Genomic DNA, 22,237 nt, shown 5'->3' with positions numbered 1-22,237 from the left:
TTTGGTTTGGGAACAGAAGATAGACACAAATAACTGGAGTAACTCAGCAGGTCAGACAGCACCTCTGGAGAAAAGGAATAGGTGATGTTTCGGGTTGAGGCCCTTCTTCAAGGGGAAAGGGAATCGAGATATAGACGATGATGTGGAGAGATATAGAACAATCTCTCACAGTGATCACATTGAATGGCGGTGCTGGCTCGAAGGGCCGAATGGCCTCCTCCTGCACCTATTGTCTATTATCTGCAAAAAAGTAACAATGATAAAGGAAACAGGCGATTGTTAGTTGGGTGAGAACAAGTAGACAATGAAACTCAACAAGACGAATGAATGAATTAATAGGTTTATTGGCCAAGTATTCACATACAAGGAATTTGCCTTGGTGCTCCGCCCACAAGTGACAACATGACATGCAGTGACAGTTAAGAATGATACATTAAACATTGAACATTAATAATAAAACATTGAAGTTTACCGAAACCAGAGATCCTGAAGAAAACCCACGCTGGTCACGGGGAGAACGTGCAAACTCCGTACAGACAGCACCCGTAGTCAGGATCGAACCCGGGTCTCCGGCGCTGTGAGGCTGTCGCTGCACCACTGTGCCTCCCGATAGCTCTTTACATTCTTGCAAACAAATGGGTTGCACTGCAGTTTATCTCAAGCAGATCCAAGCCTATGTTAAGCAATTCAACTCCACTAGTTCAGATATCATTCTGTTATATCTGCCAGGGTTGTAGAGTGGTGTCTGACCTGCTCGCTGCATTCCATATAAGACTCCATACAGCCCTTCCTAAAAGATAAACACAAAATGGTGGAGTAACTCAGCGGGACAGGCAGCATCTCTGGAGAGAAGGAATAGGTGATATTTTGGGTCGAGACCCTTCTTCAGGCTGAGCTGGGTCTGATGAAATATCTCAGCCCGAAATGTCACCCATAACCTTTTACTCCAGAGATGCTGCCTGTCCCGCTGAGTTACTCCAGCATTTTGTGTCTTTCTCCAGTGTACACCAGCATCTGCAGTTCCTTCTTACAGAATTCTTCCTAAGGTTGGATGGACTTTGGAAATGGCAGTAGAAGCGGGCATGGAGTTGAGTCAAGCCAAGTTTATTCGTTACATACGCATAAGAGATGTGCAGTGAAATGAAAAGTGGCAATGCTCGTGAATTGTGCAAAAAGACTATAAAACAGAATGGAACAAAATCAGTAATTACATATTTGTGGGAGAAAAAAACAAGAAAAAAACAGCAATTTCAAAAAGACACCACACACCAGTAGAGTGGTTCAGTAAAGTTAGTCCCTGGTGAGATAGGAGTTTACAGTCCTAATGGCCTCTGGGAAGAAACTCCTTCTCAACCTCTCCGTTCTCACAGCATGGCAACGGAGGCGTTTGCCTGAACGTAGCAGCTGGAACAGTCCGTTGCAGGGGTGGAAGGGGTCTCCCATGATCTTAGACAGAGAAACATAGAAAATAGATGCAGGAGTAGGCCATTCGGCCCTTCGACCCTGCACCGCCATTCAATATGATCATGGCTGATCATCCAACTCAGTATCCTGTACCTGGCCTTTCTCTCCATACCCCCTGATCCTCTTAGCCACAAGGGCCACATCTAACTCCCTCTTAAATATAGCCAATGAACTGGCCTCAACTACCTTCATCGGCAGAGAATTCCACAGATTCACCACTCTCTGTGTGAAAAATGTTTTCCTCATCTCGGTCCTAAACGATTTCCCACTTACCCTTAAACTGTGACCCCTTGTCCTGGACTTCCCCAACATCGGGAACAATCTTCCTGCATCTAGCCTGTCCAACCCCTTAAGAATTTTGTAAGTTTCTATAAGATCCGTCCTCAATCTTCTAAATTCTAGCGAGTACAAAACAAAGTCTATCCAGTCTTTCTTCATATGAAAGTCCTGACATCCCAGGAATCAGTCTGGTGAACCTTCTCTGTACTCCCTCTGGCAAGAATGTCTTTCCTCAGATTAGGAGACCAAAACTGTACGCAATACTCCAGGTGTGGTCTCACCAAGACCCTGTACAACTGCAGTAGAACCTCCCTGCTCCTATACTCAAATCCTTTTGCTATGAATGCTAACATACCATTCGCCTTCTTCACTGCCTGCTGCACCTGCATGCCTACTTTTAATGACTGGTGTACCATACCATCTCCCCCTTTCCTAATCGGACAACAAGATTTCCTAATCTTGTTGGCTCTGGAGTTGCACCTCCTGATGTATAGTTCCTGCAGAGGGGCGAGTGAAGTTCCCATAGTGCATTCGGCCGAACGCACTACTCTCTGCAGAGCCTTCTTGTCCTGGGCAGAGTGGGCTATTTCTGTACACTTGCTAATCGTGAATGAGTTTGGGGATGGCAATGCTCCCTTGTATGTGAAAAAATAAGCTCACTGTGCGTTTGAACATGTGACAATAAAGCTCTATTGAACCATCGATAGTTATGTAGATGTCAAACAGTGAGTCATCCACACGCCGGGACAAGGCTTGTCTTCATCTGGCACCATTCAGAAGTCACTTTAAATGAAAGGTCAGTCAGTGGGAAGCAATTTACAATCAATCATCACTCTTCTTCCCAGCTGCCATCAGGCTCTTGAACACTACACAAGACCAGTGCTAGAGTAACTCAGCGCGTGCAGCAGCATCTATGGAGCTAAGGAAATAGGCAACGTTTGGGGCCGAAACCCGTAAGGGTTTCGGCCCGAAACGTTGCCTATTTCCAGAAGGATTTCGGCCCGAAAAGTTGCCTATTTCCTTAGCTCCATAGATGCTGCTGCACCATAACTCAGCGGGTCAGGCAGCATCTGTGGTGAACCTGGATAGGTGACGTTTCACAGAGTGCTGGAGTAACTCAGCGGGTCAGGCAGCATCTGTGGAGAACATGGATAGGTGACGTTTCACAGAGTGCTGGAGTAACTCAGCGGGTCAGGCAGCATCTGTGGAGAACAGGGATAGGTGATGTTTCACAGAGTGCCGGAGTAACTCAGCGGGTCAGGCAGCATCTGTGGAGAACATGGATAGGTGACGTTTCACAGAGTGCTGGAGTAACTCAGTGGGTCAGGCAGCATCTGTGGAGAACATGGATAGGTGACGTTTCACAGAGTGTTGAGCCACCGGGAGATCAGGTTGGTTATTGTGAACCGAGCGGAGGTGTTGGGCAAAGCGATCGTCAAGCCTACGCTTGGTCTCACTGATGTAGATCAGCTGACATCTAGAGCAGCGGATGCAATAGATGAGGTTGGAGGAGATGCAGGTGAACCTCTGCCGCACCTGGAAAGACTGCTTGGGACCTTGAATGGAGTCGAGGGGGGAGGTGAAGCGACAAGTGTAGCATTTCCTGCGGTTGCTGCAAGGGAAAGTGCCCGGGGAGGGGGTGGATTGGGTGGGAAGGGACAAATTGACCAGGGAGTTACGGAGGGAGCGGTCTCTCTGCGGAAAGCAGGTGGGGGGGGGGGGGGGGGGGGGGGGGGGGGAGATGGGAAGATGTGGCGAGTGGTGGGGTCCCGTTGGAGGTGGCGAAAATATCGGATGATTATTTGTTGTATGTGACGGCTGGTAGGGTGGAAGGTGAGGACTAGGGGGACTCTGCCCTTGTTACGAGTGGGGGGGATGGGGAGAGAGAACAGAGTTGCGGGGTATGGAAGAGACCCTGGTGAGAGCCTCATCTATAGTAGGGGAGGGGAACCCCCGTTCCCTGAAGAATGAGGACATCTCCGATGTCCTGGTGTGGAACACCTCATCCTGGCTGCAGATGCGGTGTAGATGGAGGAATTGGGAGTTGGGGATGGAGTCCTTACAGGAGGCAGGGTGGAAAGACGTGTAGTACAGATAGCCTTGGGAGTCAGTAGGTTTATAGTGGATGTCAGTCAGAAGTCTGTCACCTGCGATGGAGATAATGAGGAAATATATAGATGCCTGCACAAGATTCATAGTGATACAGCATGGAAACAGGCCCTTCGGCCCAACTTGCCCACACCAACCAACATGTCCCATCGACATGCGTTTGGTCCATATCCCTCCAAACCTGTCCTATCCATGTACCTGTCTAACTGTTTCTTGAACGTTGGGATAGTCCCAGCCTCAACTACCTCCTCCAGCAGCTTTTCCATACACCCACCACCCTCTGTGTGAAGAAGTTACCCCTCAGATTCCTATTAAATCTTTCCTCCCTTCACCTTAAACCTATGTCCTCTGGTCCTCAATTCCCCTACTCTGGGCAAGAGACTCTGTGTTTAGCTGATCTATTCCTCTCATGGTTTTGTACATACTCTATAAAAGACAGGAAGGGTTTAGCAGACTATGGGCCAAATGCAGGCAAGTGGGACTAGCCCAGTATGCCAACTTGGTCTGCATGGACAAGGTGGGCCGAAGGGCCTGCTTCCGTGCTGTACAGCTCTGCTACTTGCTCTCAACATACTAGCACAGTCTGAAGAAGGGTCTCGACCCGAAATGTCACCCATTCCTTCTTTCCGGAGACGCTGCCTGGCTGAGTTACTCCAGCATTTTGTGTCTATCTTCGGTGTAAACCAGCATCTGCAGTTGCTTCCCACACAATGATCATAGCTCCGGGTCTCTTAAAGAAAAATCAATTCTCCCAGCGAGGAAAAAGTCAGCGAGCGACAATATATTTATTTATTTACATGCCATTAAATTGGCGGTGAGATTTAAACCCCAGGCGCGGCACAATATTCCTCAGCAACTTGTCCGGGGCCGGAGCAGGGCGAGTTCTCCGCCCTGTCACATGATGGCAAATAGCGGCTTACCTTGCACTTTTCCACCCATATATCAGCGGATAGTCCTCACTAAGCGCCGGCCCCGGGACAGGAAAACAAGGCTGGGTGTCTGGGACACAAGCTGCAGTCAGCACAGTGGAGTTCCCGGGCCCAGAGTGTTTGTTCCAGTCTCTTCACTCCACAACTCTCCTCTCCACTCTCCTCAACTCCTCTCCACTCTCCTCAACTCCCCTCAACTCTCCCCAACTCTCCTCCCCTCAGCTCTCCTCAACTCTCCTCTCCACTCTCCTCCCCTCCCCTCCCCTCCCCTCAACTCCTCTCCACCCCTCAACTCCTCTCCCCTCTCTCTTCGACTCCCCTCAACTCCTCACCCCTCCTCCACTCCTCAACTCTCCCCATAACTCTTCTCCCCTCCCCTCAACTCAACTTCCCTCCCCCTCAACTTCTTTCAACTCCCCTCCCCTCAAATCCCCTCCCCTCCACTCTCCTCAACTCCTCTCCCCCCAACTCCACACAACTCTCCTCTACTCCCCTCAACTCCCCTCCCCTCAACTCCTCTCCCCTCAACTCCTCTCCCCTCAACTCCACACAACTCTCCTCCACGCCCCTCTTCCCTCCTCCTCTCCCCTTCCCTCAACTCAACTCCCCTCAACTCCACACAACTCTCCTCCACGCCCCTCAACTTCCCTCCTCTCCCCTCAACTCCCCTCCTCGTCTCCAGCCCACCCCGGGCGGAGAGTCTGTGTCCCGGCTCCCCCCGTGTGTGTCCCCCAGCCCCCGCTACAATCCCAGACCCTCCCCGGCCCGGCCCCTTGTAGCGCAGGGAGCGGGGATGTGGGTCGCGGCGCCCGCTGGGCAGCTCCAGGTGGACAAGGCGGAGGAGCCGGTGAGCGGGGACATGGGGCGAGCCGAGCTCAACTTGGCCGACGATGAGGTGAGACCTTCCTCGGTCCGACGATTCAGCATTGTGGTAACGGGACCGCAGGGAGAGGAGGGGAGAGAGACAGAGGCAGGGAGAGAGCGGGGAAATACGCGGCAGATGTGGACAGCCTGTTTCCAGATTGTAGCTAGTTTGTAGCCAGTTTGTGGCCAGTTTGTAGCCAGTTTGTAGCTCATTTGTGTCCAGCATTAGCTAGTTTGTGTCTAGTTTGTAGCTAGTTTGTAGCTAGTTTGAGTCTAGTTTGTGGCTAGTTTGTGGCTAGTTTGAGTCTAGTTTGTGGCTAGTTTGTGGCTAGTTTGAGTCTAGTTTGAGTCTAGTTTGAAGCTAGTTTGTGTCCAGTTTGTGTCCCGTTTGTTGCGAGTATGTTTCTAGCTTATTTCTAGCCTGTTTTACACGGTTGCTGCTTGCCATTTTTTTCTTCTTGACTTTACTGTTTTTAAATGGAAACACACAGTGGGACAAGAGCTCGCATTCCACGTCTTCCTGTCAGTCCCAGCCTGAGCTCCAGTTTATTCCAAGTCAGGGTCGTAGTTTTAATCTAAACAAACACGCGAACCTTCAGCCGGGGGTTACTCCAGTTGTTAGAGCGAGGTCTTTTGATTTTGGCTTCACTCAGCAACCTCCTTGCCTCCCCCCTCCTTTCCTCCAACAGGGCATCAGTAACATTGGCCTCCCTCAGGTAGGATATCCAGTATGGAAACATAGAAACATAGAAAATAGATGTAGGAGGAGGCCATTCGGCGCTTTGAGCCTGCACCGCCATTCAATATGATCATGGCTGATCATCCAACTCAGTATCCCATTCCTGCCTTCTCTCCATACCCCCCTGATCCCTTTAGCCACAAGGGCCACATCTAACTCCCTCTTAAATATAGCCAATGAACTGACCTCAACTACCTTCTGTGGCAGAGAGTTCCACAGATTCACCACTCTCTGTGTGAAAAAGGTTTTCCTCATCTCGGTCCTAAAAGATTTCCCCCTTATCCTTAAACTGTGACCCCTTGTCCTGGACTTCCCCAACATCGGGAACAATCTTCCTGCATCTAGCCTGTCCAACCCCTTAAGAATTTTGTAAGTTTCTATAAGATCCCCCCTCAATCTTCTAAATTCTAGCGAGTACAAACCGAGTCTATCCAGTCTTTCTTCATATGAAAGGAAGTGAAGGAAGGAACTGCAGATGCTGGTTTAAATAGAAAATAGAGAGAAAAAAATGCTGGAGTAACTCAGCGGGTCAGATAGCATCTGTGGAGAACATGGATAGGTGACGTTTCACAGAGTGCTGGAGTAACTCAGCGGGTCAGGCAGCATCTGTGGAGAACATGGATAGGTGACGTTTCACAGAGTGCTGGAGTAACTCAGCGGGTCAGGCAGCATCTGTGGAGAACATGGATAGGTGACGTTTCACAGAGTGCTGGAGTAACTCAGCGGGTCAGGCAGCATTTGTGGAGAACATGGATAGGTGACGTTTCAGATCGGAACCCTTCTTTAGACTCTTTCAGAAAGAAAACCATGTTCTCCAGAGATGCTGCCTGACCCACTGAGTTACTCCTGTATTTCATGTCTATCTTTAGTATAAACTAGAATAAGTGGGACACATGGTCCCAGCATCACACCAATATTCCACCTCTCCACCAATTCTAATATTGGTGGCCAGTGGGGTGGGGGGCCTTTCTGGAGCGCTAGTATGGGTGTTGTGGGCTGAAGGGACTGGTTTCCAGAGGGCTACTATGGACATTGTGGGCCAAATGGATTATTGGGCTGCCAGCTCAGCCACTCAAGCCTGTTGTGCTGGCTGCTCACTCACTCATGGCTGGTGGGCTGGCAGTTGACTCACGGCTATTCCTTGAAACTCCATTTCAAGCAGGGTGCAAGTCCACCAAATTCAAGTGTAGTTTCATACCATGTCAAGCAGGGTGCAAGGCCACCAAATTCAAGTTCAGTTTCTTACCATTTCAAGCAGGGTGCAAGCCCACTAAAGACAGCGAGTCGTGACCTCTCCCTCCCCCATCTTGCAGAGACTGAGCCATGCCCACACTTCTGGGTTTTATAGTCCCTTCCCCTCCCACCAGAAGGGGCGTGGCCTTAATGGTGTGATTTACAGGAGGGAGAACCTCAACATTTTTTAAACACTAATATCTCTTTTATTTTTCATCGATGGGAAAAATCCTCGGCACCTGATGAGCGGAGGGGGGCTCCGAGTAAGATGGCCAAAGATCACAGCCATATGTGGTAGCGTTTTTTCTAAAATTAATATAAAGCGCAAACAGGAAGTGGTCAAGATTAGACCTTTAATTATATAGAAAGCAAGGCAACTTTAATTTGGCAAGGCAACTTTAATTAGGCAACAGTTTTAGCACTTTCAAACCAAAGGCAATACAGCTTTAGCATTTCCAAACTACATTTTCAAACCACATTAAGGGCACTGACAGGTCAGTAAAACCACTCACAGTTTAATAGACATGTGTTCAGTGTTATTCACAGCTCAGACTGAGAGGCATGACCCTCTCGCTCCCCCATCTTTCTGAGACACACAACATTTCCGGGTTTTATAGTCCCTCCGGAAGGGGAGTGGCCTTCAGGAGAGAGAATCTCAACATTTTTTAAACACTAATAACTCTTTTATTTTTAATCGATGGGAAAAATCCTCAAGTCCTGCGTAGCGTAGGGGGACTCTGAGTAAGTTGGCCAAAAATCACAGCCTGAATAAGTGGCAGCGCTTTTTCTCAAATCAATATACAGAACAACAGGAACTGGTCAAGATCAGACTTTTAGTAATATAGACTAGCATCTGCAGTTCCTTGCTATTACATGGATGTTGGGATGTTATGTTACTGATGGTGAGGCCACATTTGGGGTATTGTGTTCAGTTTTGGTCACACGGCTATAAGAATGATGTAATTAAGCTGGAAGGTGTGCAGAGAAGATTTACAAGGATGTTGCCTGGATTGGTCTGAGCTATAGACAATAGGTGCAGGAGTAGGCCATTCGGCCCTTCGAGCCAGCACCGCCATTCAATGTGATCATGGCTGATCATCCACAATCAGTACCCCGTTCCTGCCTTCTCCCCATATCCCCTGACTCCGCTATTTTTAAGAGCCCTATCTAGCTCTCTCTTGAAAGCATCCAAAGAACCAGCCTCCACCGCCCTCTGAGGCAAAGAATTCCACAGACTCACCACTCTCTGTGAGAAAAAGTGTTTCCTTGTCTCAGTTCTAAATGGCTTAATCCTTATCCTTAGACTGTGGCCCCTGGTTCTGGACTCCCCCAAAATCGGGAACATGTTTCCTGCCTCTAGTGTGTCCAAACCCTTAATATATGTTTCAATGAGATATCCTCTCATCCTTCTAAACTCCAGAGTATACAAGCCCAGCCGCTCCATTCTCTCAGCATATGACAGTCCCGCCATCCCGGGAATCAACCTTGTAAACCTACGCTGCACTCCCTCAATCACAAGAATGTCCTTCCTCAAATTAGGGGGCCAAAACTGCACACAATACTCCAGGTGTGGTCTCACTACGGCTCTGTATAACTGCATGGTTGGCATGGAGTAGTTGGGCCAAGAGTCTGTTTCATGCTGTATAACTCAAACCAGATGCCTCTTTGAGATCGACAGTGTGTAGAACAAAGTAATACATTCTCACTTTACATTTGTTTTTAACTTCACTATGCAAGTTCATTCTAAACGTTATTCCCTTATCATGTATCTGTACACTGTGGATGGCTTGCTTGTAATCATGTATTGTCTTCCACTGACTGGATAGCATGCGACAACAAAGCTTTTCACTGTACCTCGGTACACGTGACAATAAACTGAACTGGTACTCATCAATAGACAATAGGTGCAGGAATAGGCCATTCGGCCCTTCGAGCCAGCACCGCCATTCAATGTGATCATGGCTGATCATCCCCAATCAGTACCCCGTTCCTGCCTTCTCCCCATATCGCCTGACTCCACTATCTTTAAGAGCCCTATCTAGCTCTCTCTTGAAAGTATCCAGAGAACCGGCCTCCACCGCCCTCTGAGGCAGAGAATTCCACAGACTCACAACTCTCTGTGAGGAAAAGTGTTTCCTCGTCTCCGTTCTAACTGGCTTACCCCTTATTCTTAAACTGCATCTAATACACAAAGTATGCAAGGAGTTGACTAAATTTCGTTTGAACTTGATTTGAGGTTCAAATGGCAATAAACGGCATTGTATTGTATGTATTGTTGCCACTTAGAGGGCAACGACAAAGTTTCAAATTGATCCATTATAGCCCTGATGGATGCTCATTGTTCTCTCAGTGGCCCCTTCTCCCCACCACCTCCCCATGGCGGGTCCCCCTTAGTTTAGTTTAGAGATATAGCACTGAGATTGGTCCTTCGGCCAACGGAGTCCGCGCCGACCAGCGACCCCCGCACATTAACACTATCCTACACACTGGGGGCAATTATACATTTACACCAAAGCCAATTAACCTACAAACCTGTACGTCTCTGGAATGTGGGAGGAAACCGAAGATCTCAGAGAAAACCCACGGGGAGAACGTGCAAACTCCGTACAGACAGCGCCCGTAGTCAGGATGGAACCCGGGTCTCTGGCGCGGTGAGGCAGCAACTCTACCGCTGCGCCACCGTGACGCCCCCTCTCAGCCCCCCCACACAGACCACGTTCCTGTTTGTCCTCCTTTTGTTTTTAACTCTGATTGATTTTCTAATTTCACAGCAACTGCTCCTGGCCGCAGCTTACGTTTCTGACGCTCAATACAACAGGAACATCCAGTTTGAAACCTCCCCGCAAGCTGTCAGGTAGGAGGTTAATCATTTATTATTGCATCACTCTCAGTGGGTCTCAAGTCTTTAGTTTTTTTGCAGAGTCAGCAGTTAATGATGTGGATGTATTTTCTCATTGTAGCCCATCCCCGAGAAACATGCCACATAACATGTAATCCACAGATACCGCGGCAATAGACAATAGACAATAGGTGCAGGAGGAGGCCATTCGGCCCTTCGAGACAGCACCGCCATTCAATGTGATCATGGCTGATCATCCACAATCAGTACCCCGTTCCTGCCTTCTCCCCATATCCCCTGACTCCGTTATCTTTAAGAGCCCTATCTAGCTCTCTCTTGAAAGGCACAGATTGAAAATGCAGAGGCTTCATGTCACCGAGTCCACAGCATGAAAACAGGCCCTTCGGCCCAACTCGCCCATGCTGGCCAAATCCCCCTATCTAAAACGAATCCCATTTGCCAGAGGTTCATGTTCAGAAGTGGTGGGCCATTCAGCCCATCGAGTCTCCATGGCTGATCTATCTTACCCTCTCAACCCCATGCTCCTGCCTTCTCACCATAACCTCTGAGATTGGCCCATATCCCTCTAAACCTTTCCCATCCATGTTCTCGTCCAAGTATCTATTAAATGTTGTTATTGTCGCTGCCTCAATCATCTCCCTGGAGTCTCGTTCCATCCACCCACCTGTGTGGAAAAAGTTGCCCCTGGGGTTCCTATTAAATCTTTCCTCCCTCACCTTAAACCTTTGTCCTCTGCTACAAGATCCCTTATTCTGCATAAAAGGCTGTGCATCTACCCGATCTATTCCCCTCGTGATTTTATATTCCCCTCGGGAGTTTCGATCGCCCCGACTGCGGGAGTTTCGATCGCCCCGACTGCGGGAGTTTCGATCGCCCCGATCGCGGGAGTTTCGATCGCCCCGACTGCGGGAGTTTCGATCGCCCCGACTGCGGGAGTTTCGATCGCCCCAATCGCGGGAAGTTTCGATCGCCCCGACTGCGGGAGTTTCGATCGCCCCGATCGCGGGAGTTTCGATCGCCCCGACTGCGGGAGTTTCGATCGCCCCGATCGCGGGAAGTTTCGATCGCCCCGATCGCGGGAAGTTTCGATCGCCCCGATCGCGGGTGTTTCGATCGCCCCGCCTGCAGGAGTTTCGATCGCGCCGATCGCGGGAAGTTTCGATCGCCCCGACACCGCGGGAGTTTCGATCGCCCCCGTCTCTGCGGGGTTTCGATCGCCCCGACTGCGGGAGTTTCGATCGCCCCAATCGCGGGAAGTTTCGATTGCCCCGATGTGCAGGAGTTTCATCGCCCCGATCGCGGTCGGAACCTTCAGTTTCGATTGCCCCCCCCGGGAGTTTCGATGCCCCAACTCTGCGGGAGTTTCAGATCGCGGAAGTTTCGATGCCCCGACTTCCCCCGATCTGTATCGCGGGAGTTTCGATTCGATCGCATCGATTGCCCCGATCGCGGGAAGTTTCGATTGCCCCGACTGCGGGAGTTTTCGCGGAAGTTTCGATTGCCCACGAGTTTCGATTGCCCCACACTGCGGGAGTTTCGATTCGCGGAAGTTTCGATTGCCCCGACGCGGAAGTTTCGATTGTGCGGGAGTTTCGATCGCCCCGATCGCGGGAAGTTTCGATTGCCCCGACTGCGGGAGTTTCGAAAACCGGGAGTTTCGATCGCCCCGTCGCGGGAAGTTTCGATTGCCCCCGACTGCGGGAGTTTCGATTGCCCCAACTGCGGGAGTTTCAATCGCCCCGATTGGGAAGTTTCGATTGCCCCGACTGCGGGAGTTTCGATCGCCCCGATCGCGGGAAGTTTCGATTGCCCCGACTGCGGGAGTTTCGATCGCCCCGATCGCGGAAGTTTCGATTGCCCCGACTGCGGGAGTTTCGATTGCCCCAACTGCGGGAGTTTCGATCGCCCCGATCGCGGGAAGTTTCGATCGCCCCGATCGCGGGAAGTTTCGATCGCCCCGATCGCGGGAAGTTTCGATTGCCCCGATCGTGGAAGTTTCGATCGCCCTGTGACGAATAAACTTGACTTGACTTGACTTGACACCCGTGGTCAGGATGGAACCCGGGTCTGTGGCGCCGTGAGGCAGCAACTCTACAGCTGTGCCACCGTGTCAACCTTCAGAGTTTGGGCAGGCTAGCATCTGTACCTTTTGCATGTAAAACTGGTTAACGTTAGGAACAACAGCGATCGTTCAAGCACCAGTGTGCTCCAACTAACTTGAAAACCCTTTGTCTTCATCCTAGGTTCTACAAATTATACAACCACTGGTCTACGCAGGGAATCACCTACTTCTTTATCCTTGTCGATCTCTTCCTGGGCCTGTTTGAGGAACCCGCCGTCTATCTGCTGCCTCTTTGGGTAAGTTGCTTCCTTAAGGCCCTGTCCCACTGTACGAGCTAATCCAAGAGTTCTCCCGAGTTTGCCCTGATTCGAACTCGGAGATTTACGGTAATGGCCACTTGTCGGTACTCGAGGCTCTCGTGGACATTTGTCAACATGTTGAAAAATCTTCACGAGTCTTCCCGAGCTTACCTGCCGTTAGCGAGTCTTCCCGAGTACCTGCCGTTAGCGTTACGAGCCGCCAGGAGACGTCCCCGAGCTCCGACATACCCGCTATGTACATTCTCCGTACTTACCACGAGTTTGATTTTTTTGTAAACTCGGGTGAGCTCTTGAATGAACTCGTACAGTGGGACAGGGCCATCAGTCTCTGAGCAGAAGGGCGTCACGGTGGCGCAGCGGTAGAGCTGCGACCTCCCAGAGGCCCGGGTGCCATCCTGACTACGGGTGCTGTCCTTACGGAGTTTGCACGTTCTCCCCGTGAACTGCGTGGGTTTTCTCCGGGTGCTCTGGTTTCCTCCCACACTCCAAAGACGGACAGATTTGTAAGTTCATTGGCTTCGGAAAATTGTTCCCAACGTGAGTGTAGGATAGTGTCAGCGTGTGGGGATCGCTGGTCGGCACAGACTCGGTGGGCCGAAGGGCCTGTTTCCGTGCTATATCTCTAAACTAAACTAAGAGAATAGACCCATAGCATTGGCAGCTCCACACATCGCCTGTGCTGTTGTCCCGAGCAACCAGCAATGGAAAAAATAAATCCCAAGGAACTGCAGATGCTGGAATATTGAGTAAAGCACAGAGTGCTGGAGGAACTCAGCGGGTCAGGCAGCATCTGGAGAACATGGATAGGTGACGTTTCACAGAGTGCTGGAGTAACTCAGCGGGTCAGGCAGCATCTATGGAGCTAAGGAAATAGGCAACGTTTCGGGCCGAATCCCTTGCGGGTTTCGGCCCGAAACGTTGAGAAGGATTTCGGCCCGAAACGTTGCCTATTTCCTTAGCTCCATAGGCTGGGCACCATAACTCAGCGGGACAGGCAGCATCTGTGGAGCGAATGGATGGGTCAGGACCCTTCTTCAGACAGGAATGGGGGTGGGGGGAGAAAGAGAGGGGGGGGGGACAAAGCTTGGCGAGTGATGGGTGGATACAGGTGAGGGGGGTGAGTGACAGATGGGTGGAGTAAGTGACAAAGGCTGGAGGTGAAATGGAGCCAAAAGGGAGTCGGATATGGAGAGAAGAGGAGGAGTGGAATGAGTGCAGAGAAGATTTAGAGGATGTTGCCAGGATGATCAGCCATGATCACATTGAATGGCGATGTTGGCTCAATGGGCCGAATGGCCTCCTCCTGCACCCATTGTCTGTTGCACCCCCAATACCATGTGTCCTAATTTTGCCCACAAATCTCCTATGTGGGATCTTATCAAATGCTTTCTGGAAGTCCAGGTACACTACATCCACTCCAATGTGAGAGTGTCCATTTTGGTGGCAAGAACAGGAAGGCAGATTATTATCTGAATGGTGTCAGATTAGGAGAAAGGGGGGTGCAACGAGACCTGGGTGTGCTTGTACATCAGTCACTGAAAGTTAGCTTGCAGGTACAGCAGGCAGTGAAGAAAAGTAATGTCATTACGAGGGGATTTGAGTATAGGAGCAAAGAGGTCCTTCTGCAGTTGTACAGGTCCCTGCTGAGACCACATCTGGAGTATTGTGTGCAGTTTTGGTCCCCTAATTTGAGGAAGGACATTCTTGCTATTGAGGGAGTGCAAGCGTAGGTTCACAAAGTTAATTCCCGGGATGGCGGGACTGTCATATGCTGAGAGAATGGAGCAGCTGGGCTTGTACACTCTGGAGTTTAGGTTGAGAGGGAATCTCATTGAAACATATAAGATTATTAAGGGTTTGGACACGCTAGAGGCAGGAAACATGTTCCCGATGTTGGGGGAGTCCAGAACCAGGGGCCACAGTTTAAGAATAAGGGGTAAGTCGTTTAGAATGGAGACGAGGAAACACTTTTTCACCCAGAGAGTGGTGAGTCTGTGGAATTCTCTGCCTCAGAGGGGGGTGGAGGCCGGTTCTCTGGATGCTTTCGAGAGAGAGCTAGATAGGGCTCTTAAAGATAGCGGAGTCAGGGGATATGGGGGAGAAGGCTAGAACGGGGTACTGATTGTGGATGATCAGCCATGGTCACATTGAATGGTGGCGCTGGCTCGAAGGGCTGAATGGCCTACTCCTGCACCTATTGTCTAATGTAGAATGAGGGGCATTGACACTGTTCTCTGTGGTGAGGTTTGAGAGTCCCGGAGGCAGTGTTGATGGCCTGGTGGCCGGGTTCAGGACATCTCGTCTGGCCTGCTGAGGAACCTGGAGTGGGTGGGGAAAGGTCCGGTTGGGCACCAATGACATAGGTAGAATGAGGGAAGAGGTTCTGCTTGAGGAATTTGAGCAGCTGGGCACCAAGCTGAAAAAGCAGAACCAGGAAGGTAATAATCTCTGGATTGCTAGTTGAGCCGCATGCAAATTGGTACAGGGATGAGAGGATGAGAGAGTTGAACGCGTGGCTCAACGGCGGGGGAGGAAGGAATGAAGGAAGAAGGATGAAATCCTCCTAATTTGAGGAAGGACATTCTTGTGATTGAGGGAGCCCAGCGTAGGTTCACCAGATTGCTCCCTGGGATGGCGGGACTGTCATATGAGGAAAGATTGAAAAGACTAGGTTTGTATTCACTGGAGTTTACAAGGATGAGGGGGATCTTATAGAAACATATAAAATTATAAAAGGACTGGACAAGCTAGATGCAGGAAAAATGTTCCCAATGTTGGGCGAGTCCAGAACCAGGGGCCACAGTCTTAGAATAAAGGGGAGGCCAGTTAATACCATGGTGAGAAAAAAACTTTTTCACCCAGAGAGTTTATGGAATTCCCTACCACAGAGGGCAGTGGATGGATTTAAGAGAGAGTTATATAGAGCTCTAGGGGCTAGTGGAGTCAAGGGATATGGGGAGATGACAGGCATGGGTTATTGATAGGGGACGATCAGCCATGATCACAATGAATGGCGGTGCTGGCTTGAAGGGCCGAATGGCCTCCTCCTGCATTTATTTTCTATATTTCTATGTTTCTATGAGTGGAGTTGAGTTTGTGGGACGTTGGCACCAGTATTGGGGAAGGAGAGAACTGTTGCGACGGGACAGACTTCACTTGAACCCGGCTGGGACCAGACTCCTGGCAAACCGTATAACTAGGTCTGTAGATTGGAAACTAGGTCTATATTTGGGTCAATAGATTGGAAAAGTATGGATGAAGTTAAAGGGAAGCAAAGCACTGGAGAGGTCACTGAAGTCATCTTGTTGCTGCTGTGACCCTTCAGATGGTCGTTCCAGGTGAGGTAGAGGTTCACCTGCACCTCCTCCAACCTCATCTATTGCATCCGCTGTTCTAGGTGTCAACTTCTCTACATCGGTGAGACCAAGCGTAGGCTTGGCGATCGCTTCGCCCAACACCTCCGCTCGGTTCACAATAACCAACCTGATCTCCCGGTGGCTCAGCACTTCAACTCCCCCTCCCATTCCCAATCCCAATCTGACCTTTCTGTCCTGGGCCTCCTCCAGGGCTAGAGCGAGTCCCACCGCAAATTGGAGGAGCAGCACCTCATATTTCACTTGGGTAGTTTACACCCCAGTGGTATGAACATTGACTTCTCCAATTTCAGGTAGTCCCTGCTTCCCTCCTTCAGGAAGACATAAATAATCTGCCGGAAATAGCAGGGGACCGCGGGTCAAAGGAGTTGGAGGAATTGAGTGAAATCCAGGTTGGGTAAATTGAATGGATTAAACATAGAAACATAGAAACATAGAAATTAGGTGCAGGAGTAGGCCATTCGGCCCTTCGAGCCTGCACCGCCATTTAATATGATCATGGCTGATCATCCAACTCAGTATCCCGTACCTGCCTTCTCTCCATACCCATAAAGGCCGATAAATCCCCAGGGCCAGATAGGCTGCATCCCAGAGTACTTAAGGAAGTAGCTCCAGAAATAGTGGATGCATTAGTAATAATCTTTCAAAACTCTTTAGATTCTGGAGTAGTTCCTGAGGATTGGCAGGTAGCAAACGTAACCCCACTTTTTAAGAAGGGAGGGAGAGAGAAAACGGGGAATTACAGACCAGTTAGTCTAACATCGGTAGTGGGGAAACTGCTAGAGTCAGTTATTAAAGATGGGATAGCAGCACATTTTGGAAAGTGGTGAAATCATTGGACAAAGTCAGCATGGATTTACGAAAGGTAAATCATGTCTGACGAATCTTATAGAATTTTTCGAGGATGTAACTAGTAGCGTGGATAGGGGAGAACCAGTGGATGTGGTGTATCTGGACTTCCAGAAGGCTTTCGACAAGGTCCCACATAAGAGATTAGTATACAAACTTAAAGCACACGGTATTGGGGGTTCAGTATTGATGTGGATAGAGAACTGGCTGGCAAACAGGAAGCAAAGAGTAGGAGTAAACGGGTCCTTTTCACAATGGCAGGCAGTGACTAGTGGGGTACCACAAGGCTCAGTTCTGGGACCCCAGCTATTTACAATATATATTAATGATCTGGATGAGGGAATTGAAGGCAATATCTCCAAGTTTGCGGATGACACTAAGCTGGGGGGCAGTGTTAGCTGTGAGGAGGATGCTAGGAGACTGCAAGGTAACTTGGATAGGCTGGGTGAGTGGGAAAATGTTTGGCAGATGCAGTATAATGTGGATAAATGTGAGGTTATCCATTTTGGTGGCAAAAACAGGAAAGCAGACAATTATCTAAATGGTGGCCGACTAGGAAAAGGGGAGATGCAGCGAGACCTGGGTGTCATGGTACACCAGGCATTGAAAGTAGGCATGCAGGTGCAGCAGGCAGTGAAGAAAGCGAATGGTATGTTAGCTTTTCATAGCAAAAGGATTTGAGCAGGGAGGTTCTACTGCAGTTGTACAGGGTCTTGGTGAGACCACACCTGGAGTATTGCGTACAGTTTTGATCTCCAAATCTGAGGAAGGACATTATTGCCATAGAGTGAGTGCAGAGAATGTTCACCAGTGATTCCTGGGATGTCAGGACTGTCTTATGAAGAAAGACTGGATAGACTTGGTTTATACTCTCTAGAATTTAGGAGATTGAGAGGGGATCTTGTAGAAACTTACAAAATTCTTAAGGGGTTGGACAGGCTAGATGCAGGAAGATTGCTCCCGATGTTGGGGAAGTCCAGGACAAGGGGTCACAGCTTAAGGATAAGGGGGAAATCCTTTAAAACCGGGATGATAAGAACTTTTTTCACACAGAGAGTGGTGAATCTCTGGAACTCTCTGCCACAGAGGGTAGTCGAGGCCAGTTAATTGGCTATATTTAAGAGGGAGTTAGATGTGGCCCTTGTGGCTAAGGGGATCAGAGGGTATGGAGAGAAGGCAGGTACTGGATACTGAGTTGGATGATCAGCCATGATCATATTGAATGGCGGTGTAGGCTCGAAGGGCCGAATGGCCTACTCCTGCACCTATTTTCTATGTTTCTATGTTTCCCCTTCCCTGCTCTCCCACAGCCCACTGTCTCCGCCTCTTCCTTTCTTCTTCCCGAAAGAACTGCAGATGCTGGAAAAATCGACGTTTGACAAAAACCCAAAACGTCACCTATTCCTTCGCTCCATAGATGCTGCCCTCACCCACTGAGTTTCTCCAGCATTTTTGTCTACTGAAAATACATGTTTTGGAGTTTTATCATGAATGTTTTATTATTATTAATGTTTAGTGTTTTCTGAGTCATTCGTAACTGTCACTGTATGTCATGTTGTTACTTGTGGGCGGAGCACCAAGGGAAATTCCTTGTATGTGAATACTTGGCCAATAAACTTGCTTACGTACTTACTTACCTTCAGATAGTGAATGGCTCTGTTCTCTGTAACCCCACAGGTAACTTCAACCATTGAGTTTATTTGTCTGGCGATGTTCTCCGTACGCCTCCTGCACTTCTCCAAGGTCACTCCCACCAAGGTGTTCTGGAAAGATGCAAAGAACATTTGTGTCATCGTCACCATCTTGGTGAGTGTCAAAATCATTCCGCAGCTGTTTCTTCCCAGCTGACCATCTGGCAACTGACCCATCCTACCACAACCAGAGAGCAGTGCTGAACTACTATCTACCTCGGACTATCCTTGATCGGACTTTGCTGGCTTTACCTTGCACTAAACATTATCCCCTAATCATGTATCTATACACTTTGGTTCACTAGTTTTGGGCTCCTAATTTGAGGAAGGACATTCTTGCTATTGAGGGAGTGCAGCGTAGGTTCAACAGAAACATAGAAAATAGGTGCAGGAGGAGGCCATTCGGCCCTTCGAGCCAGCACCGCCATTCATTGTGATCATGGCTGATCATCCCCAATCAATAACCCATGCCTGCCTTCTCCCCATATCCCTTGACTCCACTAGCCCCTAGAGCTCTATCTAACTCTCTCTTAAATCCATCCAGTGACTTCGCCTCCACTGTCCTCTGTGGCAGGGAATTCCATAAATTCACAACTCTCTGCGTGAATTTTTTTTTTCTTTCCTTAAATGACCTACCCTTTATTCTAAGACTGTGGCCCCTGGTTCTGGACTCGCCCAACATTGGGAACATTTTTCCTGCATCTCGCTTGTCCAGTCCTTTTATAATTTTATATGTTTCGATCAGATTCTCCCCTCATCCTTCTAAACTCCAGTGAATACAAGCCTAGTCTTTTCAATCTTTCCTCATATGACAGTCCCGCCATCCCAGGGATCAATCTGGTGAACCTACGCTGCACTGCCTCAATCACAAGGATGTCCTTCCTCAAATTAGGAGACCAAAACTGTACACAATACTCCAGGTGTGGTCTCACCAGAGCCCTGTACAACTGCTATACAAACCCTATACAAAAGGTTGTCCACTTGTCTGCTGCCCCATCACCTTTGTCAAAGTTGAGCTGAAGGACAAGTTCCCAATGATACACGACCCCATGTCTGTCTTTCCTACTTCCGACCAAAGTGTTTCCCATTTGCTGTAGAAAGATGCCACTACGAAGAGTGCAGAGAAGTTCCACGAGGTTGGCTCCAGGACTCGAAGGGCTGAGCTAAAGGGAGAGGCTGGGCAGGCTAGCACTTCATTCCCTGGAGCGTAGAGGATGAGGCGTGATCATATAGAGGTGTACAAAATCAAAGGGCAATAGATTGGGTGAATGGCCAGAGCAGAGGAATCAAGAACCAGGGGACATGGGTTTAAGGTGAGATGGGAAAGATTTAATATGAACCTGAGGGGCAATGTTTCCACACAGTATGCCAGGTGGGTGTACGGAACGAGCTGCCAGAGGAGATAGTTGAGGCTGGTACAAGAACAAGCTTGGACAGGTACATGGATAGGGCCCCTGTGAGACTAAATGGCCTACTCCTCCACCTATTGTCTATTGCCTATTGTCTGTGGAGGGATAGGGGCCAAATGTGGGCAGATGAGACTATCTTAGTTGGGGCATCTTGGTTAGTATGGATGAGTTGGGCCGAAGGGCCTGTTTCTGTGCTGTATGACTAAATCCTCTCAAGTGCCTGTGCACTAGTGTTGCAGCATCTCTGTACATTTTCTGACTGAGTCCGTGTCTTGGCACCTTGGAGAAAGATCACCTCAAGTTATTTATCTTTGCATTAGTTTGATTTTTATTTTTTCTGCTCAATATCTCAATAACTGCCGTGCCAACTTGTGATTCGGCATTAAATTGCCTTTAACTGTCTAAATCCGTCAATAGTGTCTAACCCGAGCCATTTGTTTCCCTGCAGCTCACGTTATTGGATATGATTGTGTACTTGGCTTTAGCACAAAATGGATACCCAGCGGTCAGGTGGTCAAGGGTCCTGAGACCACTGTTTTGTGTAAACTTCACTGAAAGTCGACAGGTAAGTCTCACCTGTACACCTGGATTAACTACGGCCAGAGGGTGGAGGATTAGTGGAATGTCTTCAGTCAGAGGGTGGTGAATCTGTGTGAATTCTTTGCCACAGAAGGCAGTGGAGGCCAAGACAACAGGTATTAAAGATGAGTATCTTAGAATAAAGGGGAGCCCATTCAAGACTGAGGTGAGAAAAAAACTTTTTCGCCCAGAGAGTTGTGAATTTGTGGAATTCCCTCCCACAGAGGGCAGTGGAGGCCAAGTCACTGGATGGATTTAAGAGAGAGTTCGATAGAGCTCTAGGGGCTAGTGGAGTCAAGGGTTATTGATAGGGGACGATCAGTCATGATCAGAATGAATGGCGGTGCTGGCTCGAAGGGCCGAATGGCCTCCTCCTGCACCTATTTTCTCTGTTTCTATATTAAAGAGCTCTTAAAGGTAGCGGAGTCAGGGGATATGGGGAGAAGGCAGGAACGGGGTACTGATTGGGGATGATCAGCCATACTCCAGCACTCTGTGAAACGTCACCTGTCCATGTTCTCCACAGATGCTGCCTGACCCGCTGAGTTATGGTGCAGCAGCATCTATGGAGCTAAGGAAATAGGCAACTTTTCGGGCCGAAATCCTTCTGGAAATAGCCAACGTTTCGGGCCGAAACCCTTACGGGTTTCGGCCCGAAACGTTGCCTATTTCCTTAGCTCCATGGATGCTGCCTGCACTCGCTGAGTTACTCCAGCACTCTGTGAAACGTCACCTATCCATGTTCTCCACAGATGCTGCCTGACCCGCTGAGTTACTCCAGCACTCTGTGAAACGTCACCTATCCATGTTCTCCACAGATGCTGCCTGACCCGCTGAGTTACTCCAGCACTCTGTGAAACGTCACCTATCCATGTTCTCCACAGATGCTGCCTGACCCACTGAGTTACTCCAGCACTCTGTGTCTATCTTCGGTATAAACCAGCACCTGCAGTTCCTTGCGTGCGTCTAACTTCAGACCCGATTGTTTCCCACGCGAGCTGTAATATTTCTTGTGTTGCAGCTGAGAAGAGCGTTCAGAAACATCCGCAACTCTCTCCCGGAGATCGCCTACGTGTTTGTGCTCTTTATGTTCAGCGTTGCCGTGTTCTCCCTCATGGCCTTGAAGCTGTTTGCAAAGAGGTAACACCGACAGATTCCTACACTTGCTTTAAAGTTTACTTTAGTTTAGAGATACAGCGCGGAAACAGGCCCTTCGGCCCACGAGGTCCGTGCCGACCAGCGATCCCCCCCACGTAGGAGGCGCGACTCTCGTCAGCAGCGGCCTCTGCAGCCCGTCTGCGTTTTTATTATTTTTTGTCTATGTTTCTATGTAGTTTTTGTTATTTTTTGTTGGGGTGTGTGTGGGGGGGGGGGGGGGGGGGGGGGGGGTGGGAGGGAGGGGGTAACTTTTAATCTCTCCCTGCACGGGAGACCCGACCTTTTCTTTGTCGGGTCTCCGTTGTCGTTGGGGCTGCA

General features: G+C 49.4%; 1 protein-coding gene across 1 annotated transcript in view; it reads left to right on the top strand.

The window, feature by feature from the left end:
• Positions 1–21,905, top strand: part of LOC129693743 (uncharacterized) — a 29,626-nt gene extending 7,721 nt beyond the window's left edge. Inside the window, exons 2-7 of the mRNA XM_055630514.1 lie at positions 5,517–5,676; positions 10,389–10,471; positions 12,721–12,835; positions 18,760–18,888; positions 20,631–20,747; positions 21,783–21,905. Coding sequence (XP_055486489.1) covers positions 5,517–5,676; positions 10,389–10,471; positions 12,721–12,835; positions 18,760–18,888; positions 20,631–20,747; positions 21,783–21,905 — 727 coding nt within the window. The remainder of the gene's footprint in view (positions 1–5,516; positions 5,677–10,388; positions 10,472–12,720; positions 12,836–18,759; positions 18,889–20,630; positions 20,748–21,782) is intronic.
• Positions 21,906–22,237: the final 332 nt, after the last annotated feature.

This window comes from Leucoraja erinacea, unplaced genomic scaffold (genome assembly GCF_028641065.1).
Source record: "Leucoraja erinacea ecotype New England unplaced genomic scaffold, Leri_hhj_1 Leri_409S, whole genome shotgun sequence".
NCBI lineage: Eukaryota > Metazoa > Chordata > Chondrichthyes > Rajiformes > Rajidae > Leucoraja > Leucoraja erinaceus.
This window is presented reverse-complemented; position numbering and strand designations above follow the sequence as displayed.